Consider the following 21,056-nt stretch of genomic DNA (forward strand, 5'->3'; position numbering starts at 1 on the left):
TTTAAACTTAGTTAGGGACCTCCCATAGATGGACACTGTTGGGCACAGCCAAACCTGGGACCTAAAGGCTCAAAACCTGACCTGTCCCTCCAGTAAGCCAAACAGAGGGACTCAGCCTCCAGCTTTAGGTAGCCAGAGGTTGACCCTGAGAGCTCACAGCAACTCAGTCCTGGAAAGAAAGGCACATATGGTGGATAGTGATTGGAGGAAGTTGAGCCCAACATTAGTGGAGTCTTACTTCAGTACTCCATCCCAGCACCAGCCTTCTACTTTGCCAAAACACACCACAGGTAGAGATTCTCTATGGTGGAGACCCTCAGATACCCTTAGGGTGAGGGATTGCTTAGTGGACCATGAGATAGGGGGTAACCATGCCAGTGCATATACCACCTCATATGGCGACTCAGGCAATATAGGCTTACCTGGTCAAGGATAGCCTTATCTCCTTTCGTTTGGGGGGGTTATGTAGGAAGGTGGATATTTGACTATGGTTGCCCCCAACTTTTTGCCTGGTGTTTTGCTGGTTTTTCGACTTAGTTGACCTGGGGCCCTGCTATTCAGGACCCCAGGCCCACTGCGCTCTCTATAAAATGGATTCCATGTACTCTAGGTACATATCTAATTGGATACTGAGTCACCTTATCAGCTCCTGTACAGTGTACCTTAGGTGCCCAGGGCATAGGTGCACCCAGGGCCTACCAGGGGCTGCAGCATGTATTATGCCACCCCTGGCTGGCCATCCAAATCTGACACAACTGGCTGATCAATCAGCTGGGGCAAGGTGGTGTAATCACCCTTTGCTTTAGATATAGTATCCCTATATCTAACCCTAAAATGGACACATATCCTCCTATCAGTCACTCCTATGGCAGGCCTTATCAATCCTGAAGGCAGAGTGCTTGGAATTATGTGAGATGGTGCTCGAGCATGAGCTGAGCCTGTCTGCAGCTTTCGGAACCAAGTCCTTTAGCTGTTTCCATGATAACGCTATACCATATACTCTTAAGTGCATTATAATCCTCGCGGTTATTGCCAACTTTGGTATAGCATTATCAAAACATGTTGAGTAAGGTGTCATACGAATTGGAATACTACCCCCTCGCCAATTCTGGCGACGGGGGTAGCATTCCACCCTTCTAGAGGGACACGACATGTATGTAACTGTGAACCCCGGTTAAAGTTAACTTGAGCCTCAGCATCACAAAATGGATGCTGCCACCACAGACACAAGTCTGACCTCCTGCTGCTGGGAGTCCGTCCAGCGAGGGAGGCTATGACAAAGGGTTTCCTGCCTTGGGAGGTGCTAGCACCACCCCAGACAGGATTTTGTGTATTAGGTAGGACAGGGCTGAAAGGAATAAGACATGCCTGGGGCACACAAGGTGTCCCTGTGCATACACCGGTCTAAACCAGTTCCTGGGGAACCCCAGCCCCAGAGCTGGCGCAAGACCGGACAAAGGATAGGGGGTGTAACCACCCCCCTTCCTGGTCCCACCCAGAGGAGGGACCTAGTCGTAGTACAGCCCCCTTTAGCTGGATAAAGGTAGGAGCTGGTCCCATTCCAAATTAGATTATCGTGAACAACTTTACAAGAAGAAACTCTGGACTTCGACGTTCTGCTCCACAGAAGACTGAAGAAATCTCCCTTGTGGGCAAGGAGTGTCCACCCTGCACAAGCAGGCACCATCAGCGTCCAGCGGCTTCCCTTTGTCGTCTTCCCTCGAGGATCCAGACTTCAGAGCCTGACGAGACCCGGATTCCCAGACCTCTCCGACCTCTACCTACATCTGCAGCACAGCTGAGATCCGTGAGTGCGACGAGACACGTGGGACCGGCCATCTTGAAAGAAGCAGCACTTCGCTCCAGCACGACTTCTGAGGTAACCTCGTCCAAGTGCTTTGGGGACTGAGAAGCCCCGACCCCGAGCAGCTCCTGCACCGAAGACCAGCCCTCCAGCTTCCACGAGATCTGCGTGGGGCCCTTCTGCCCGTTTGCTGCTTGACGCGTTGTCTGGTCACTTGCCGGCTGGCTAGTGACCTCCTAGACGACGAACCTTGAAATCTTCACTGCTGGTCTGGTTGCTCCAGACTGGCCCTTGCTCCCTTCCAAAAGAGGAGCACCCCGGACCCTCCTGGTCCACTCCAGACGCCGTTTCCACTCACCGCGTGGGTTGCCTTTGCCAAGGCCTGTTGACTCCGAATCCGAAGCCGACACCGCCGACAGCGAGAGCCTGCGTGGGACAGCTCGTGCCTCCATCCTGGTCGTCGAAGACACCACCTGGTCCACGTGGCTGCAGAGACAAGCGTCCACCCTCACCTGATCGCGACGACGACACCTGGTTCCCCTCCTGGTTCCACTCCAGTCACTGCCTAGTGACTTTGAACATTGTCCCCTCTGCTTTCAGGTTCTTCTCTTCACTGATCCACTCTTGGATCACCCCGGACATCTTCCTCCTGATCGCCTGCAGCATCTTTTCTTCCAGGCTCCATAGACTTCGACGCCGGAACCCGACACGACTTGGCACCTTTGCACCCGCAGCGTGTGGGTGAGGTAACACGAGCATTTTGGTGCTCAATGGTAGCTGGATTCTCCTAGTGTCCAGTTCCACAGTCGTTTTAGTTCTACCTAGTCAGGATTGTCCGTACTCACCTTTTTCTTGAACTGTACTGTCCATAGACACTGTTACGCATCTCGCGTGTGAGTTCACACTCTGCACACGCGTTCCGTGGGCCTCCTATTACCTACCTAGAGTTAGTATAGCGTGGTCCCAGCGATCCTACAGCCTCTGGACAGCTCCATTCCTTTTATCGACTTTCACATTCCACTTATTTAGTATATGGTCTGTCGTGCCCCTAGGGCACCATTGTAATTTGTGCAACCTAAACGTATTTTTCCTAAGAGATTGCCATGTGCTTAGCCCTCTGATCTCATAAAGAGTTCAGAGGTGTATGTTAGTTAATAAATATCTTGTTTATTTTCATAACAACCTGTGCGGTGTCCTTTCACTTGGTATTCAAGGGGTTATATGTGGTAAAACAGGTTGACTTACAACCAATCACCATAAGGGTTGTTTGGACTGATACAAGGTGATCACTAGAACTAGTGAGCATCATATATCAGGCTAACTTCGCACAGTCATATAACAACAACAAGGTAGCTGCTTATTCAGTATAACCACAGAGCTTCATAACAGACTTCAGGATACATTGCTGAGAACCTCACAGATTTTTTTTATTAAAACTGCAAACAACTAAACAAACAACTTAACAGGTCACAAACAAGCAGCATTCAAGAAGAAATGTTATGATTAAATGTATTGTTCACTTTCTGTAGACAAAATCTAGAGAAATAGTCACTCTGCACTTCAAAAAGTGTTAATGTTTATATAGCAGGAACGCAATCCGAAAGTATTAGCGCAGCTGGCTTTACATAAGCATGCCAGTCAGTACACACAGAGGACACAATCGGTATGAGTCAGTGTCCTCCCTCAAGTCCTCACACACAAAAAGTCAAGCACTGACTGGAGCAATCATGAAAAGCCAGTCGCGGTAATACTTTCAGGTCGCGTTCCCACTCTATAAACATTAACACTTCTTGAAGCACTTCAAAAAATGTGTTAACAAAAAAGTATGTAGTTCGTTTCATCATGGACTTTGCGAACTCACTAACAGTGTTAACAGTGAGTTTGCAAAGTCCATGATGGAACGAACTACACAGGGACTCACTGGAAAGAACTACATACTTTTTTGTTAGGCACAGGAGATGAATGATTTTCCCCAATCCCCAGTATCACAGGATGTTGAGCCAACGAAGCCACGCCAACCTGCTCGAACCACACGTCACCAATATTGAAAAAAAGCGGAAGAAAGTTGTATTTAAAACAATCTGTTCAAGAATCATTTGATGCAATCAGGGCAAGACTCTACAGAAAAGAGCTGGTCTTATCAGGGGGCCCCCCGAAAGTCTGGGGCCCTGGGCCGGAGCCCACATTGCCCATGCCTCAAAAAGTCTCTGGATGGCATCTGACAGTCTTTTTCGGTGCACCCTCCCCCATTTCTTCCTTTTCCATGAACTCCCTCACTACCACTCACCAACAATGCACCTCATCTCTCTATAGCACCTTTCTGACAAACATTTCAATTTTTTATAGCGCTACTCATAGTTTACTCACACTCAGTTCTGTGATGTGCATGGTACACGCTCTTTGTAGCAGGCACATTAACCCTCTGCACTTTGTGGGTGGTAGGAGTACCCATATGAGTGCACTGTGTGTGATGCAACAGTGTGAGAGTAGGGTAAGAGGAGTGACTGCAGGGTGAGTGAGGTGACCATATGAATTTGGGTGCGGATGTAAGTGCAGAGTGGGATGGAAGAATGCATGGTTAGTGACGAGCTTGTTTAAGTGAGATTGCAGATTGAGCAGTGAGGAGGACAGGTGAGTGAAGTGTGACATAAGTGCAGGGTGAGTAGTGTGTTTGTGTGGCTGTAGGATGAGGTACAGGGTGAACAGCGCAAGTGCATTGTGAGTGCAGAGTGATCACTACGAGAGCAGGGTGAGCAGGTGAATGGTGGGAGTACATGGGGATTAAAGTAAGTGCATTGTGATTGCTGTGAGTGCAGGGTGAGCGCAAAAGTGAAGGGCGAGAATGAGGAGTGAGTTGTCTGAATGCAGGGTGCCTTCCCAAACACTTGAAGTAACTCAGCAGGTTATTGACGGCGGCGTAGGGTTTTCAGATATAAGTTAAACTATTGCTATTATGGCGCTAATCAGGGATCGAGGGTGGAGGAAATAAATAATGTGCTGATCCTAGAACAAACTTCCAGTCTTATGATTAGGGTTGCCAGCTCATTATTTTGAAGTCCCAGAAGGGGCAAAAATAATCGTCACCTAAAGCCGTATTTCCAGCATTTATCTGTGCATACTTCGAACAACAAATATAAATAGAAAGCACTTTTAAGTGAGTGCTAGGGCTGCCTGAAGGATCCATGACAGATAATTAAAGTCAAGAAAGATAGAAAAGTCACATAACAAATCAATACATACTTTATTTACAACCCTATTTGGTGTCAAAACTTCAAACAACACATTGCTGGCATTTTTCTTTTGGCAACCTTAATTTATATTCCTTTTCATGAAATGCATTCTCACACTACAGCAGTAAATATAGATTTCAAATGTAAGGAATAGGCAGAGAGGCAGCCCAGGGGGTACTGGCACCAGAAAAGAACTAAGCCTCAGTAACTAGTTTACAAAGGTGTGTAAATATAGAAATGGTCTCTGGCCTCAAGGCAGTTGCCTTCAACCCCCTTGCTACTGGGCCTGGAAGCTGAGGTCACCTGCACCCACCGCATGAAATTTTTAAATTTTAAATTTGAATTTCAGTATCTAAGAACATTTAGCTGAATTGCTGAATGATGGCTCTGTTTCTAAAGATAGACTTATCCCAAATATCTGATAGATAAGTTAATAAATGACAGCCCTTCCAAGTTGCACTCAACAGGCGGTAAACTAAAACAAATGCATTACTATCAGCACCTTCCCACAATAAAAGAAATTGTCATGCAGTTCAGAACATCAGCAGTTGATTAATGTATTCTTCCCACACACATTTCTTGCCAGTGTTACAGTGAACATGGAGACCTGTTCAGGCTGTGTTCATCCAGTGTTCATCTTCCACTGCGGCACTGTGAATATACCCAGGGTAGTGCAAGGTATATTCAGGGTTATTGTCAAGCTTACGGTTTGCCGCCGAACTACTGACAACACATGTCCAGGTGAGGTACATACAGGTGTGGCGGATGCTTGAGGGGATGTAGTGAGGCACCCAGCTTGTACACAAGGGACGTTCACCCCCTACAGATCGGCGCAGACAAGGGGTCAAATAAACCGGAGCGAACCGCTTGTGGTTCTTCACTCAGACCAGGGCAAGATCCTTTTATTGCTGTGCTGTTCACGCTAGGGCAGGGCACATTACAATGCAGACTAGGATGGGTCGTGGCGAATAGTGCCCAAAATCACTGGAGTGCCAGCCTCTCTCCCAACTCACCCATGCAGCAAACCATGGTGCAAGACACAAATCTCTCCTTTCTCGGTGGCCTCATCAGTGCGATGCGCTGCCACGCGCATTTTTAATTGTGCCGAGTGCGATGCGCATGAGAATTGTCACCAGGCCAGCCCCACTCTAAGGGTGAAGACCGTGCAGCCGTGGACGTGGTGGAGACATCTGCGCACCAATATGAAAAGGCCACGGTGAGGTGCTGTCAGCTGGTGTAATGAACGACAGCGATGCGCGTAGGCTGTAGTCTTTTAATTTTCAAATAATTACCTGATGAATCTGTAGTGACACTGCTTGCAGGCTCCGCTGAGGGGGCCCCAGGAGCACGGGGCCCCCGCAATGCAGGGGCCTGTGTTACACCCCTGCTTTATATCCTCCCTTTCTTCCTTCATTCCATCTAGTCCAGCCCTAACTGCATCCTACCTTCCTGCCCAAAACCAGTCTTTACTTTTTCCTTCCTTCATCCTTCCTTCCTTACCATCTACTCTGCCTTCCTTCCCTCCATATTTCCTCCCGTCCTCTCTCCCTCCCTCTATGTAAGTGCTCCATTCCTTTGTCAGTTCTTATTCCCAGAAGTCAGTCCTCATTCCCAGAAGTCAGTCCTCCTCGCTTCCATCTTGCTTCCCTTCCTTTTTTTCGACAGCCTTCTCATCAAGTCCTCCATTTTTAGCCCTTTGTTTGTTCATTTGTTTATTTGCTCCTTCCTTCCTTTCTTGGGTTCTTCCTTTACCGAGTCCTCGTTTCTCCAATAGCCCAGTTCTTCCTCTGTCCTTTGCTATGTCAGTCATCCTTCCTATAGTCCAGTCCTCCATTTCTCCTTAATTCGTCTAAACATACCTCCCTCAATACTTCTTTGCATTACAGTGCTCAATGTCATTGCACCAGTCCCTGAAGCATTATGCTGCAAGAATAATAAACTACAAACCATCACTGCTAAACGATTCTGTTGCAAATCATAAAAACGCTCTGTTCTTGCTTAACAACTTCCCCTTTAGAAGTCTCCCCAGAAGTTAAAAAAAATAATAATCTTAGTCCGAGCACGAGACTGGCTTTAAATAATTAATACTCTTGGGTGCGGATTATTTGTGATAATACCACGATAGTTGTAGAAGTGTGTTGCATCATGGCTGCTGCTGTTCTGAGATCCGAATGCGCTGTTACCTACAAGTGAGTGAGGGATGGACTTGGCAAGAAGAGGGAGAAATAGGAAATACAAGTTTTATAATCAATTTGCTAAATGCCAAGGCAAGACTGTGTTAAGAAGAACGTCAGCGTTTAAATACTACTTCGGCTCATAGGAGATGTGTCTTTGTTCCTTTGCAAAGGTTAATGATATACCTCATGTAGTACCTGTTAAAGCTCTTGCTTGGTTACGACCACTATAAAGTCTATGCCTAGCCTCTGTCTCTGAAGCTAAGGGCCCGTTTTAATAATGGCCTACCGCCCGTGCAGAGAGCCAGCAATTGGAGTCCACGGGCACAGGCCATTGTCATTATTATGACACTCTTCTGCCGAGGGGGCCCCTAGGACCACGCCCCCCCGCACCGCTTGGGCTGCGGTGTTACGCCCCTGAAACAGACCTGGGTTACGATGGGGGGGAAGAGGGAGATTTCCTTGCACCTGAAAGGGCCTGGTCTGCCTCTGACAAAGCTGTCTCCACCTCTGCCAGGAATTCACACCAGAGAAGGTCCAACTGGTCCTGGCCGGACATCGACACCCTCTGCCTGGAACATCAAAGGATTTTTGTGTACAAATACTAGGTCCCAGACCCCTGAACTTTAGAACTCATCTGGATCAAGAAGACTGCACAGAAGAAGAGCCGGAGAAGCTTCTAAAAGGAATGATCGCTTTGCTGCGTGCTTTGCTGGGCTGACCTGCAGTGGCTGCTTCTGTCTTGGGCAGTGAAAGGTCTGGACTGGACTTTCTGCCACCGAATTGGTGAGACTCTCCAAGGGCTGAGGTAGAGCTTGCCCTCTGTTCACGAAGTCACAGGAACAGCAAAGATTTCAGGTTCTTTGACCCGCAGCACTGTGCGTTTTGTGTTGCAACCCGAAGAACGCCACTTGACGACGTCTACGACGACCCTGCCGAACCCGTGTCCTGGAGGCCCTACAGAGGGCATCGCCGCAACGCAACCCTGGTCTCACCGACGACGCTTGCTGACACCATCACCAAGCCGCTGCTCGCACCGCGACCTGTAGGCACTGCACTCCGCACAGCCTTGCTTCACTCTGAAGCTTTGGCACTGCAGTGGGCACCGCCGCCATGCCGCGACCCTGGTCAAACCGACGACGCCTGCTGACGCCATCACCGATCCGCTGCTCGCACCGCGACCTGTGGGCGCGCACTCCGCACCACCTCACTACACGACGACGCCGTAGCCTTCCTGAGGCCGCCACTTCCCGCCAAAATCAACGCCGCTGCTTGCACTGTGGTTCGAGGGCACTGCTCATAAGTCACACGACGCACCGCCCGCACCGCAGCCTTGGCCTACCGATGCCGGTGCCATTGACACCCGTTCGTCAGCTGACGAAAGCGCTTCAGCAACGACAACGCCGCTGCTTGCACTGTGACCTGCTAGCACCGTGACGAGCACCGCCTTCATCTCTCACCGCAACCCTGGTCTCACCAACGACGACATCTGATGCCGCCACCGAGCCGCTGCTCGCACCGCGACCTGGGGGCACCTCTCTCCGCACCGCTGCATTTCACACCTCAGAACCTGATGCCTGTGGGCGCCAGTGCTCCGGATCCCATCAAAAAGGAGCTCGACCTGCATTGCGAGTGACTTCAATGGCCCCATCGTCCTGCATCTCTGAAAGGTACTGTTTGCAGGTCTTCCCGACACCGTAGTTGGCCTGGGACCCCGCGGTCAGCCTGAACTGTTTTTGGATTTGTGTGCCCACGATGCTGTGGAAGCCCGGATGGAGTTATCCACACAAGGAACTTTTTTTAATCAACGTATTTTTGAACTGCGAACTTTTAAGTATAGTTTTTGGTCTTGTTTTAATTGTATAAAAATATTGGATATTTTTCTAAACTGGTGTGGCGTCCTTTTGCGTTGCAGACACACTGTTTTACTGTTGGTTATGTGCAAATGCTTTACACACTGCCTCTAAGATAAGCCTGGATGCTCATGCCAAGCAACCAAGGGGGTGAGCAGGTGTTATTTTAGAAATGTAACTCCTTTATTCTGACTAGAGAGGTGGTTTTTGCCTGGCTCTGGCCAGCGCTTTAGGCTACTAAATATCCAATTTCTAACACTCCCGGTAACAAAAACGGCCCCCCAGGGGCCCAAAACCGGCCCTCATCCTGGCGGCCCACCAGGAAAACACCCAGTGCCCGCTACGGCCAGTCCGGCCCTGGGTACAGACCCCTAAGTTTCATGTATTTCCGCAAGTGTAAAGCTTTATGCTAAACATGTATTCCCATTCAGAAAGAGTTCTACTGGAGTCTTCATTATGCTGACACCTTCTTGAATTTCTGAATTTCCTTAAAACCCCACTCTAGAAACCATCCTTATTCTAAACTTAGAACCTTGATTAGATGACTCTAGGGGGTTGTAAGACGGGACAAGGCAGGGAAGTACTCTGCATGCCTTTACAACAAATGTTTTAGAAAGCATATGCTGTAACACTGCATGCCATTACCATGTATTGTTTTTATATATATAAAAACAATGTATTTGTGGGGGGAGATCCCCCACGCCCCCCAATTTACCTTAAATGTGTGGTAAAAAATTGCGTTGTAAATTCATATACATGGTAAAAAATGTGTGGTAAAGGCGCAATGTGGTAAAAACCTGGTGGTAAAGGTTCCCCTCTAGAGCTTAGTAGTGTTTAGGAGGGAAGATCAGAGTTTCTTTATGCAACATCCATTTCTTGTAATCTGTATTGTCGTGGCTGGGATTATTTCATACCTTATTATTCTGAGTCTGAACCTACTGCGAGATTTTGAGTTTATCAACTGTAATTCTGAACCTCTTTAATATTCCTTCGATATTGTATATATTGTTTTGACCATTAATTTGCAATAAACCATTTAACTTCGATCACTGACTCCTGGTCCTTATTGTGTGGCCAAATGAACTTCTCAGAGGTTGGATTGTTTTATTATTGTTAACTCCTTTGTTGTTTCAGTCAATTTAAAAAGTCCCATCATAGGAGAGATTTTCAATCACAACCCTGCACACTCTCACTCCCAACCCCCTCGGCAACCACCACCGGTCCGGTAGCATCAATGCAGCCCTCGGGCACGTCACAGGCCAAACCTTTTGGCCCCTGGGAAAATGTTTGCGAATACACATGGTTCAGAACCTCAAATATGCAAATGGCTTCCAAATTTGTATGCAAGGAGTTGCACGACCTCCTCTCCAATAAAGCTAACTGAAGCTCTGGGGTCTAGTGGAAACCACTTGTAACTGGTCTACCGCAATATCCACATGGGAATGTGTCCCTTGTATTTGCAAAAGCTATTAAACATACATCATGTGGTTTGTTAAGCTACGAGGTCGTGGAACTAGAAGCATATTTAGGATACCAGATGTTCAGGTGGTTTAAATTAAAATCATAAAGTAAAAGAAAGTGAAAGCGCAGAGAAGCGTCCAGAAATAATGCACATAACAGTATTTGTATGTTGCAGTCATCAAGCACTATAAAAATACGTATTTGTTACATAACTTTCATTAGGATACAATATACCAAAAAAGCCCTCATAGCCCTATTATAAAAATATTATGGGTACTTGAATACTTACTTGTAAAGCGGCAAACATATTCGAAAGTCAATTACAATTATGATAGCGCAGCCAGTAGCGATTACCTAACGCCAGATGCATAATAAAAAAATCCCAATACACTTTCGAGGCGTGAAAAGTCTGTTTTGTCAATTCAATGATGAACAGTACTTGAAGAGGAAACCTCCTTCTCATAAGATGGCCTGAGTGTCTGCGCGCTCGAGGCCTCCGCCCACCCTTCCTGCAGTTTCGCTTGCACTTTCTTCGCCGCTCCAGTCCCTTTTCTATGTCGGCGCTGCATTGAAGGACACAGTCAGCGGCTGGATCTGACGTCACCTCCCCGGGCGCCGCAGCTTGCAGTGTTAGTGTGAGCACCGGGGCAGGGCCACGAACTTGGTGCCACGTCAGGGCTAAAGCTGAGGCGGCGGAACACCGACATGAACCCGGCACACAGCGAGCATCCGTGAGAGCAGCAGCCGCAGGAGCCATGGAAGCCCGCTACAATCTGAAGAGCCCCGGTAAGGATAAGCAAGCCCCTCCCTCACTCATTGTGAGCCTGGCAGGGGGCAGCTGCCCGTGTCACCCAACCACCGCCCTGATAGGCTGACCTCAGGCCACTAGGAATAGGGAGTTTGGGATAAAACAGGATTTAAAGCACTACAGCCCCTTATCTTGATGTACCTCTTGAAGAGATATAACGCTGTACCCCACCTATGATGTGTTGTGAAGTTTCATCTTCTCTTTTCATCTCATTCAGGAAGTAAATTAACACCCCTCGCTGGCCCCCCAAATTAGAGGTAGAGCCCTAAGCGACAGCCTTGAGAAGACATAGTTCCAAATCAGATATTACTCCCTTTCAGATAGTACTCCCTTTCATCAAATCCCTTACTACAATCACGAGTTCTAGTCCTCTCCATATCCAGTACTACGTTATAGATTCGCAGACCCCTTATCAACCTTCACCCTGCAAACCTTTCAAGGCCAAAATGAGGTTCATATTGCTTGAATTTCTGAACACCTTCCTAGAGTCGACACGCCCTGCCCCCCACCATGGGCACTTTGAACTAGTGGCATATTAAATATGTCTACCATATGTATGTACGCAGTATCGAGCCCTGGGTTTTACTTAACAATTAATTGTCTCAAGCGTACGGCCAGTTTTGTTCAATAAAAGCAAACCAAAGTCTCGGACCGGATATGTTGTGTTCATGCTATGGGGCCATGTTGCGTTTTATAAAGACTTGTATAAATCAAGATTTTCCATATACCAATCGGACTTAACTTTTATTTTAAAGAACTATCCAGCAGTGTAGGGATTGTTAACACTGCACACAAAGCAGTGGATATGTATTTCCCACATGTGATGTCTCTTCAATTTCTGTTGAGAACGTGAACATACATACAGGTGATAATCCCACTCAGTTAAACTTAGCAAATACTTAAGCAGCAGTCTACTTATTGTGTTTTCCTTAACACAAGAAAAAAGCTACAATATAAACAGTAAACATGTAGCATCCTTAGGACTTCCAGCTGTTGATACCTAGAATCAGGGCTTTAAGTGGGCCGGGTCTCAAGGGGTCTGAGCACCGGCAGTTTTTTTCAGGGGGCCTCGAAACGGGTCTCTATCGGGCTCTGTTTTGAGCCCTGACACAGGTAGTCCGTTTTTTTCCCAGACTGCAGTGACAGCTGTTTGCTGTCACTGCAGTCCGGAAAAAGTGCCAGGGCGCAAAACAAAGCCTGATAGAGACCTGTTTCGAGACAGCAGGCACATGGATGTGCTCTGCTCACACTGCTCACTTCTCAGTAGTAGAGAAGTTACAGCATGACGTTATGCCAGGTGAGCGTTGTGGGGGAAGGGAAATCCTTTAAGAGTCATTTTCTTTCTGGATTTCCCTTCTCTTTCTGAAACTCAGGAGCAGAAACATTGTGGTAGGTAGGGTCACCAGGGATTTAATTGGAAGCGTTGTCAATATTATATACAAGTCCTAGTTACAGCTTATTTATCTTCTGCAAGTAATAACCATTGACAAAGCCAATATCCCTTGCTTAATGTAGGTATGATGATACTTGTATCAAATATCTGGATGCAATGACAGAAACAGCAAAATACCAGTCGGGCAGCACACTATGCTAAGCACAGATTTTTTGCGCAAGTGATTTTAAGCCACGCCCCGAATTACACTGACCACGCCCCTTTGAGAGACCCCCCAGTTTTTTCATCCCACTTAACCCCTTCGCTGCTGATGACGAGCTCAGCTCGTCATCAGCCATGGGTGGCGTGTGCTAATGACGAGCTGAGCTCGTCATGTAACGCGGTATTATGAAAAAAGCCGCACAGCGCAAAAATCGCCGCAGCAGCGATGCGGTTAAAGCCCTGCCTAGAATATGTGTTACGTTATGAAGATTTGTAGACCACACTAGAGGGTATGCTGGCGCTGAGCAGGTGTGAGTCTAGTCAAACAGACGCCTAGCTGGACTATTCCAAAAGACAGGATTTCAGCTTCCTGCGGGATTCAAGGAATGAGGTGCTGTTTAGCATCAGCTCTTCCCATGCTTTAGAAGCGCTGTAGGAGAAGGCACAGCCACCAGATCTGGTTTTCTGTATGCAAGGAATATTTGCAAGTAGGAGTCAGAACGAGTCGAAGGGTCTGGAAGGTTTTTGAAAGCAGATGCAATTGTTGAGGTATGCTGGGCCAGTGTTATGAATTGCCTTGAAAGTGTGAGTGAGGAGTTTGAATTGTGCTCTTATGTTTATGGGGAGCAAGTGGAACTCCTACAAGTATGATATGATGCGAGCGCAGCATAGGGCATTGAGAGCGACTCTGGCTGCAGAGTTCTGAATGGTCTGCAGCCTTCTGGAGAGTTTTTTGTCGATTTCGGCATAGAGGATGTTCCCGTAGTCAAACTTGCTTCTAATGAGGGCATGTGTGAAGGTTTTCCGGATGCTGATTGGGAGCCATTTGAACATTTTCCTCATCATCTTCAGGTTATGGAAGCATGAGACGGTGACAGCGTTGACTTGAGTGGTCTTGTTGAGTTTTCTGTTGATGATGAACCCAGCGTTCTTGGTATGGGAGTAGGTGTCATTCCCAGCTCTGTTGGCCGCCAGGTGGAGTTCCATGGTGAAGTGCTCTTCCCAAAGGTTACGATTTTGGTCTCATCTTCAGAAGGCTGGGCTTCATCCAGTGAGCGATTTCAGTCATCTAGGCATTGAACTTGATTGGGTACTGGGTATCTTGTCTGTGAGGGAGAAAATGAGGTGCATATCATTGGCGTAGAACAGGACTTTGATGTAGAGAGTCCGGATGATGTTGGCAACAGGGATCATGTATGCGTTGAAGAGGATCCTTCTGGAAATTCGCAGATGAGGTTGCCGGCATTCATAGTGTATGGTGCCAGGCTGACTGTCTGGGTCCTTGCAGTCAGGAAGGAGCAGATGCATCAGAGTGCGTGTCCTTTGATTTCGATGTGTAGGCGTTGGATGAGGATAGGGTAGGATATCATTGCAGGAGCTGCAGAGAGGTCCAGAAGGATGAGGGCTACTGTAATTGCTCTATCCAGAGTTATGTGGATGTCATCCGTGGTAGCGATGATGGCAGTTTTCATGCCGTGGTTGGGTCTAAAACCAGACTGAGTGTTGTCAAGTAGTCATCGGTCCCCGGCTCCGGCGGTAGGGGTCTGCCAAGCACCATGTGACTCCGGGCAATAGCTCATTTAATCTTCTCGATGGCCCCCAGTGCCTTGACACCTTCGGGTAATTGTTCGCGCTTTACAAATACTGGTCATTGGTCATTAAGGTATTCAGTGAGGCATTTGTTCATAATTTTCTCTAAGACTTTGTCCGGGAATGGTAGCAGGGTAACGAGCGATCATTGAAGGGTTCCAGTGGCGTAGTTAGGGTGGGAGGGGGAGGCGGTGGCGGCACAACTTTTTTGGGCAGCGGCCGCCCCCCCCCCCCCCGCTCTGACCTGCGGCCGCATAAATTGGCCTCACCCCCAGCCGGGCTTAATTCCAGACGACGCAGCTGCATGAATAGCCCCGCCCGCTCTACGATCAGACCGCCGTGGGCAGCAAGCGCAGAGGCTACCACAGGTGGCCTAAGGCCTAGCTATGCTACTGAAGGGTTAGCTGAAGTTTTCTCTAATACTAGGAGGACAGTTGCATGTTTCCAAACATCTGGGAAAGTTTCAGAGGAGATGGATGCATTCAGAATAGGTGTGAGCATGAAGCTGACCAGTTGCAGTCCTGTGGAGTAGGTGCAGGAGTCCGATAGGAGCCCCTGAGTGGATAGACCTCATGGTTGAGGGGTTTTTATCTGGGGTGATGGTTTTTAGGGCTCGCACTGCGACGCAATCGCGAAGCGATTGTCGCTGTGGAGCCCTATTGTAATCAGTTTAGCTTTCAAGGACTAACAAGACTTGGGACCAGAGACTGGCGCACGCAGCCTGCCGGAATCGGATCAGGTCGCGCGTGTGAATACGCGCTCCGATTCCGGCAGGCTGTTCACAACACATGCGCAGGCAGGCACACACGCAGGCACACACAACACACACACAGACAGACACACGCACAACACACACACACACACAACACACACAGACAGAAAGACGCACACACACACAGACGCACACACACACACCCCCCTCCCCGCCGCCCCCCACTCACCGGGCTCTTTCAGCGTGTTCCGTGTCCCTGTCTCTCTCGGCAGTCTCGAGGTCCCTCCGCATTGCTGGTCTTCACCCGGGCCCCCTCCTGGGACCCGGGACTTCAGATGCCGCACTCCGCTTTGGCGCCGGGGCTCGGAGCGTGCATGCGCAGGCAGCCCCCGCCCTCTCACTGTAAGCCCGGCTGCTTTTGGTTTCTCTGGTCACGTGCCCGTAGCCACGACAACACTCGGCGCGCGCCTGCAGCGAATGGAATGAAAGCATACTCGGATATGTGTAAAATGCAAGATTAAGGCACCTGTTCTCTCTAAGAAGCTCTCGGGCGCAGGAGCGCTCACTCTCTGAACGGATCGCCTCGGCCGGCATAAGAGGGAGCCCCCTCCACGCACACTCACGCCCCCTCCACGCACGCTCACGCCCCCGTCCTGGTTGTCCATCACTGCCAGGGAAGCTGCCGGTGATTAATGGCGGCGCTGCCATCCTGACCGAGCGAGCAGAGCCTGGCATCAGCCCCCCCCAGGAGCCATCGGGGCACCCGCTGCCCCAGCAGCAGCTCCCCTCCCGCTGCAGCAAAGCACCCCCTGCTGCCCCAGCACTTACCCTCCCCATACCAAAACACCTCCAGGGCTTTCACATTGCCCCCAAGGGACCTCGTTTGTCCTAGAAATTACTTTTCCCTGGCCCCCCTGTATCCTCTTACAGCTTCTCCAAGCATCCAAAACCATTATCCGCTGGCACCCATCCGCTGCCATAGCAACCACTCATGTGCTATAAAAACATGGGTTAACCCAATAAGTCACTGGGACCTGGGTGAATAAGTGGTATAGACAAAGTGGTCCCAAGTACTATCGGTGCAGTCCCTCTTGTGAGTATGACTCTCTGATTACAATTACAACAGATGTGTATGTATCTATAGCGCCTAATGTCACCAGCTGCATGCATTATAACAGGTTCGTAGTATGTGCAGACCAACAGCTCGGTGCAGTCCCTCTTGTGAGTATAAATCACTCTCTGATTACCACTACAACAGATATGTGTGTATAGCGCCTAGTGGCGCCAGCTGCATTCATTATAGGAGGTTCGTAGTATGTGCAGACAACCACTCGTGCAGTCTCTCTTGTAAGTATGACTCTGATTACCACTACCACAGATGTGAGTAGTGCACACTTTTCCACCAGGCAAACACACCAACAGCCTTCAGTGCACGCTTCCAGACACACACACCATCAGCCTTCAGTGCATACTTTCGCGGGGCACAAACGCCACCAGCGATCAATGCAGGCTTCCACCACACACACACACAGCACCAGACGTCAGTGCACGCTTTCACCAGGCACAAACACACATCACCAACCGTCAGTGCACACTTTCCCCAGGCACACCCCATCAGCCGTCAGTGCACGCTTTCACCAGGCACACACACCACCAGTCGCCTGTACACGCTTCCACAAGGCACACACGCCACCATCTGGCAGTGCACACTTCCATCAGGCACACACACCACCAGCCATCAGTGAACATTTTCTACAGGCACACACACCACCAGCCATCAGTGCACGCATCAGTTGTTAACACATCCACAATTAACTATTGTAGCAATCCCATATGGCGCACTTTACTTTTAAACATGTCAGTGCACGCTTTTCCACCATGCACACACACCACCAGCCATCAGTGCACACTTTCATCAGGCATACACACCACCGGCCGTCAGTGCACACTTTCAACAGGCACAAACACCATAAGTCATCAGTGCACGCTTTCACTGGGCACAAACGCCACCAGCCGTCAGTGCACGCTTTCACCGTGCACACACCACCAGCCGCCAGTGCACACTTTCACCAGGCACAGACACCATCAGTTGTTAGTGCACGCTTTCACCGGGCACAAACACCACCATCCGTCAGTGCACGCTTTCACCGGGCACAAACACCACCAGCCAATACCGAGTTTGCAAAAAAATTCATGCAACACATTGTCATATACAATGCCAATAACTCAAACTTGAATGCTGCGAGACCTATTGCATTGCAAATGCTTGTTTCTGGGGTGATCATGGCCATGTGGGTAGCATTGGTTCATTGAGGAAGAGCTACATATAAAGCTATATATGCCACCGTTTGTTTTAAAGTTAGAAATTTTTAACAATAAAAAATAGAATATTTCCTGCCAAGTTCACGATCCCTTTCCAGTAAACATAATACCTGTAATTTAATTAAAGTCACTTTGCAGTGGAAGACGGCACTTTTTGATTTATGCATTGCAGCATCAGCCAGGTTTCCAGTGAATTTCATTTGTTTGCAGACATCATGTTCTAGGCATAGAGTATCCTTGCAAAACAGAAATTTCAGGCTGTCCCACCGAACACTCATATTACCCTGCAACTCGAAGAGCTCCACATGCTTCAACTTCAAAAAACAAGCATTGTTAAATGCAATAGGGTTCACCTATATCATTAACACCTTGCCTGCAGCGCCGATTCTCCCCCGGTGCTGAACATTCCAATCGTAGGTGTGGTCATGACGGAACGGTTCCGTCATGAGCACAGCGCGACCGATGCTCATGATGGAACCGTTCCGACATGAGCATCGAAGGGGTTAATAATAAGCTGTTGTATGAAGACAAGCACAGGAGATGTGAAAATACAAACCTGTACAAGAAATGCCCTTATGCATGCCTGTGTACGAGATGTCCTCATGCACGACAGTGCTGGAGATGCCAATATGCATGCAGGTGCAGCAGCTGTGCAAAGCCCCAGTACACATTGGAGCATGCTGGCTTGGTCTTTGCATAGGTTTACAGAGTCATACTCTTGTGGTTCAAGTCACCCTGTGAGAAATCACAGCGCCACAGGAGTTGGGAGGCAGAAGGGGGCCAGGCCCATCCTGCTTTACAGAAGATGTATAATGTACCACTTAGCATGTGCATGTGTTACTGCAGCGCACTTCGATTCTCGCCATCTGCTCAAAATCATGTGAAGGAAATAACTTAATCTTCCAATACAAACTAACAAAAAAAAAGAAAATGAGTGTCCCTGTGTAATGTAAGTGGTGCACATGTAAAGCACTCCCAACACCTTCAGGTCGCGTTTGTGCTACACGAAAGCTTAAAACAATTAAATAAAAGGCCCTGAATGGAGGTTAAAATTTGAAAAACAAGCATTTGCAATGCAATTGGTCTCGCAGTTGTGAGAGTTTGAGCTATTGGCATTGTAAATGGCAATGGCTTTTATTTTCGTCATTTCGTCATTTACAATGCCAATAGCTTAATCTCTCGTAAATGCAAGGCCTATTGCATTGCAAATGCTTTTTTTTTTTTTACACCTGTTGCACAGCAGCGCTTGTTGCTGTGCAACATGCCTTAAAGTATAAGGAGAAAAAAGAGTTGTGATGCAACCAGCATTGGCCACCTCATACCGCTATTATTTTCTTTACTTAAAGCCATGTTGTCCTGAAGCCCGCGTGTGTTAGGGTCGAAATAAGAGACGAACAATTGTTGCTGGGAAAATAAGAACGTTAATTGCCATTCCATACAACCCACGACGGAGGATGAAAGGAAAGGAAGCTCTGGTAATCTCAGCAGCTAGGAAAAGAATGCTGTTCCCGTGACCAGAGAATCCATCCTACATTCGCCTTCCAGGATGCAATGATGCCATACATGCAAAACTGTACACAATGAATAATACAGTAACATAGCTGTATACATAACTTTACCATAATAAATAACATAAACTATATACATAACTTTACCATACTACACCGTGCAGCTGTACAACATGCCTAAAAACATTGACAAAGTCAATCGACATTGCATAGGCGAAACCTTTTTATTGCCTTTGCCATTACTTGTTCAAATGGTAGTCAATACTGTAAAACCGTGTTAGACCTTGCCTGGTTGAAAACACATGCAACTTACTCTCCAGTCCCAGAATGCATATGGTTGCTAAAGAAAATAACTGCCCTGGAAGAGGCTCGTGTCTCAAGACTTAAAAGTATCAGTCATCCTTCCAGGGTACTAGAAAATACCAGAACTCAAATGGCAGGAATCGGAAACAGGACGTAACCCCTGCACCCCCCACCCCGCCTACCCAAACTTTCTTCACCGCTCTTATAGCCCTTGCCCCGTGTACTCACAGAAAGCAGGCTGCCGGGTCCAGCAAGAAAAGCGGCACAACTCCCCACTAGGGTGCCCGTTTTACCAAAAGAAAAGCAAGTACACCGCTAGCCGGACATACTCCGAAGCCGCTCTGAGGAGAGGCTGTAAGCGGCTGACACAGCCAGCCCAGCACCGCTCACTGCTGCAACTTCCTGGTCACTTTTGACCGGTACGAGATACTGCGTGAGAGCGAGTGAGAGCCTCCAGGAAAGGAAGCGAGCATGTGACCAGAGGCCCGGTTTTATTTAAAAGGGCTCAACCATCCATTAAGTGCTAAGCGAGGCTAACAGGCAGGAGGAGGATTGCTCATGGTGGGCACTATGGGGCCGGCGCAATGGGCTTGAAAATAAGTTTACTGGTTCAGCGCTATACAGCCCTGTCGTCTGTGCTTGTTGGTAATTCAAACCCACAGTCACGTTCTAAACTAAAGGTAAAAACTACACGTCCCAGAAAGCAAGAAGTTGTCGCACAATGGATCTTTGCAGAAAATTCTATACCACATGGCGGCCGTGCAGGTAACCGACACCAATAGGCCATGGGCGGAGCAATGCGCCCGCCTTGGGCCAATTGCGTGCTGTCTTTGTTAAAAAGATGCACGCAAAGTCCAATAGCGTGGGACGAAACGAAAAGCACACTCACAAGCCTGTGCAATTCTTAAATTAGTTTTAGAAACCCCTACATGAGGTCTCTCGCCAGAACAGCGCATGCGCGCTGTTACAGGCTCAACCTAACAAGGGAACCCTATAGTGTATATGTGCAATGCATACAGACTAGTGGCATTGCATTCCAGACTGAATGGATGGAAATTGGGCCTAGTGCCTCCGTGAGTTTAGTAGTGCACCACCATAATGGGGTGCCGTACACCCCTCAGGCCTTTGTCCTGGTGCTTTTGCACCTGCTGCACTAGTGACAGCTACACACCTGACAGGCAGCTTCTGTTGTTTTGCGTAACACACACACACACACACGAAGAATTCAATTGTTTCTAGGAAAGCTTCTCAGCAGGAGACCGTCAGACCAGAGGAAGAAGGAAAAGACATCTGAGAGGTCTGTGGGGGCTTTGAGAGAGGGGACAGAATGATTTAAAGAGACTGTTGGAGATGGGATGGCTGTATGTTTTATTGCATTGAGTGTAATATGCACCCTCCAAACTTATCGCGCAGTAGGTGTGTGTGATTCTCAGGAAAAGAGTCGGTCGGCAGAGGATGTGAACAGGGATGTGAAGAAAGATCCAATGTGACATGTAGTTTCCACACCAGGCATGTCCTTGCTAAAGCAGCAGGCCTTTTTGTGATCTCTGTATTGGCCATCAGCAGCCTTTAGTCAGTTTTGCTGTCATTACTTTTCCAGTATACTCCCATCCTTCAAATTCCGAATGCGGGATTCTTGAGCGGTCTGTAACCTTCTCACTGACAACATCAAAGCTAACATTCTCAACTGCACCACG

General features: G+C 48.3%; 1 protein-coding gene across 1 annotated transcript in view; it reads left to right on the forward strand.

Annotated features, from left to right (window-relative positions):
* Nucleotides 1-10,987: 10,987 nt before the first annotated feature.
* UBE2J1 (ubiquitin conjugating enzyme E2 J1) overlaps nucleotides 10,988-21,056 on the forward strand; it is a 168,185-nt gene continuing 158,116 nt past the window's right edge. Inside the window, exon 1 of the mRNA XM_086926656.1 lies at nucleotides 10,988-11,308. Coding sequence (XP_086782782.1) covers nucleotides 11,278-11,308 — 31 coding nt within the window. The 5' untranslated portion in view covers nucleotides 10,988-11,277. The remainder of the gene's footprint in view (nucleotides 11,309-21,056) is intronic.

The sequence above is a fragment of the Lissotriton vulgaris genome, chromosome 6 (genome assembly GCF_964263255.1).
Source record: "Lissotriton vulgaris chromosome 6, aLisVul1.2, whole genome shotgun sequence".
NCBI lineage: Eukaryota > Metazoa > Chordata > Amphibia > Caudata > Salamandridae > Lissotriton > Lissotriton vulgaris.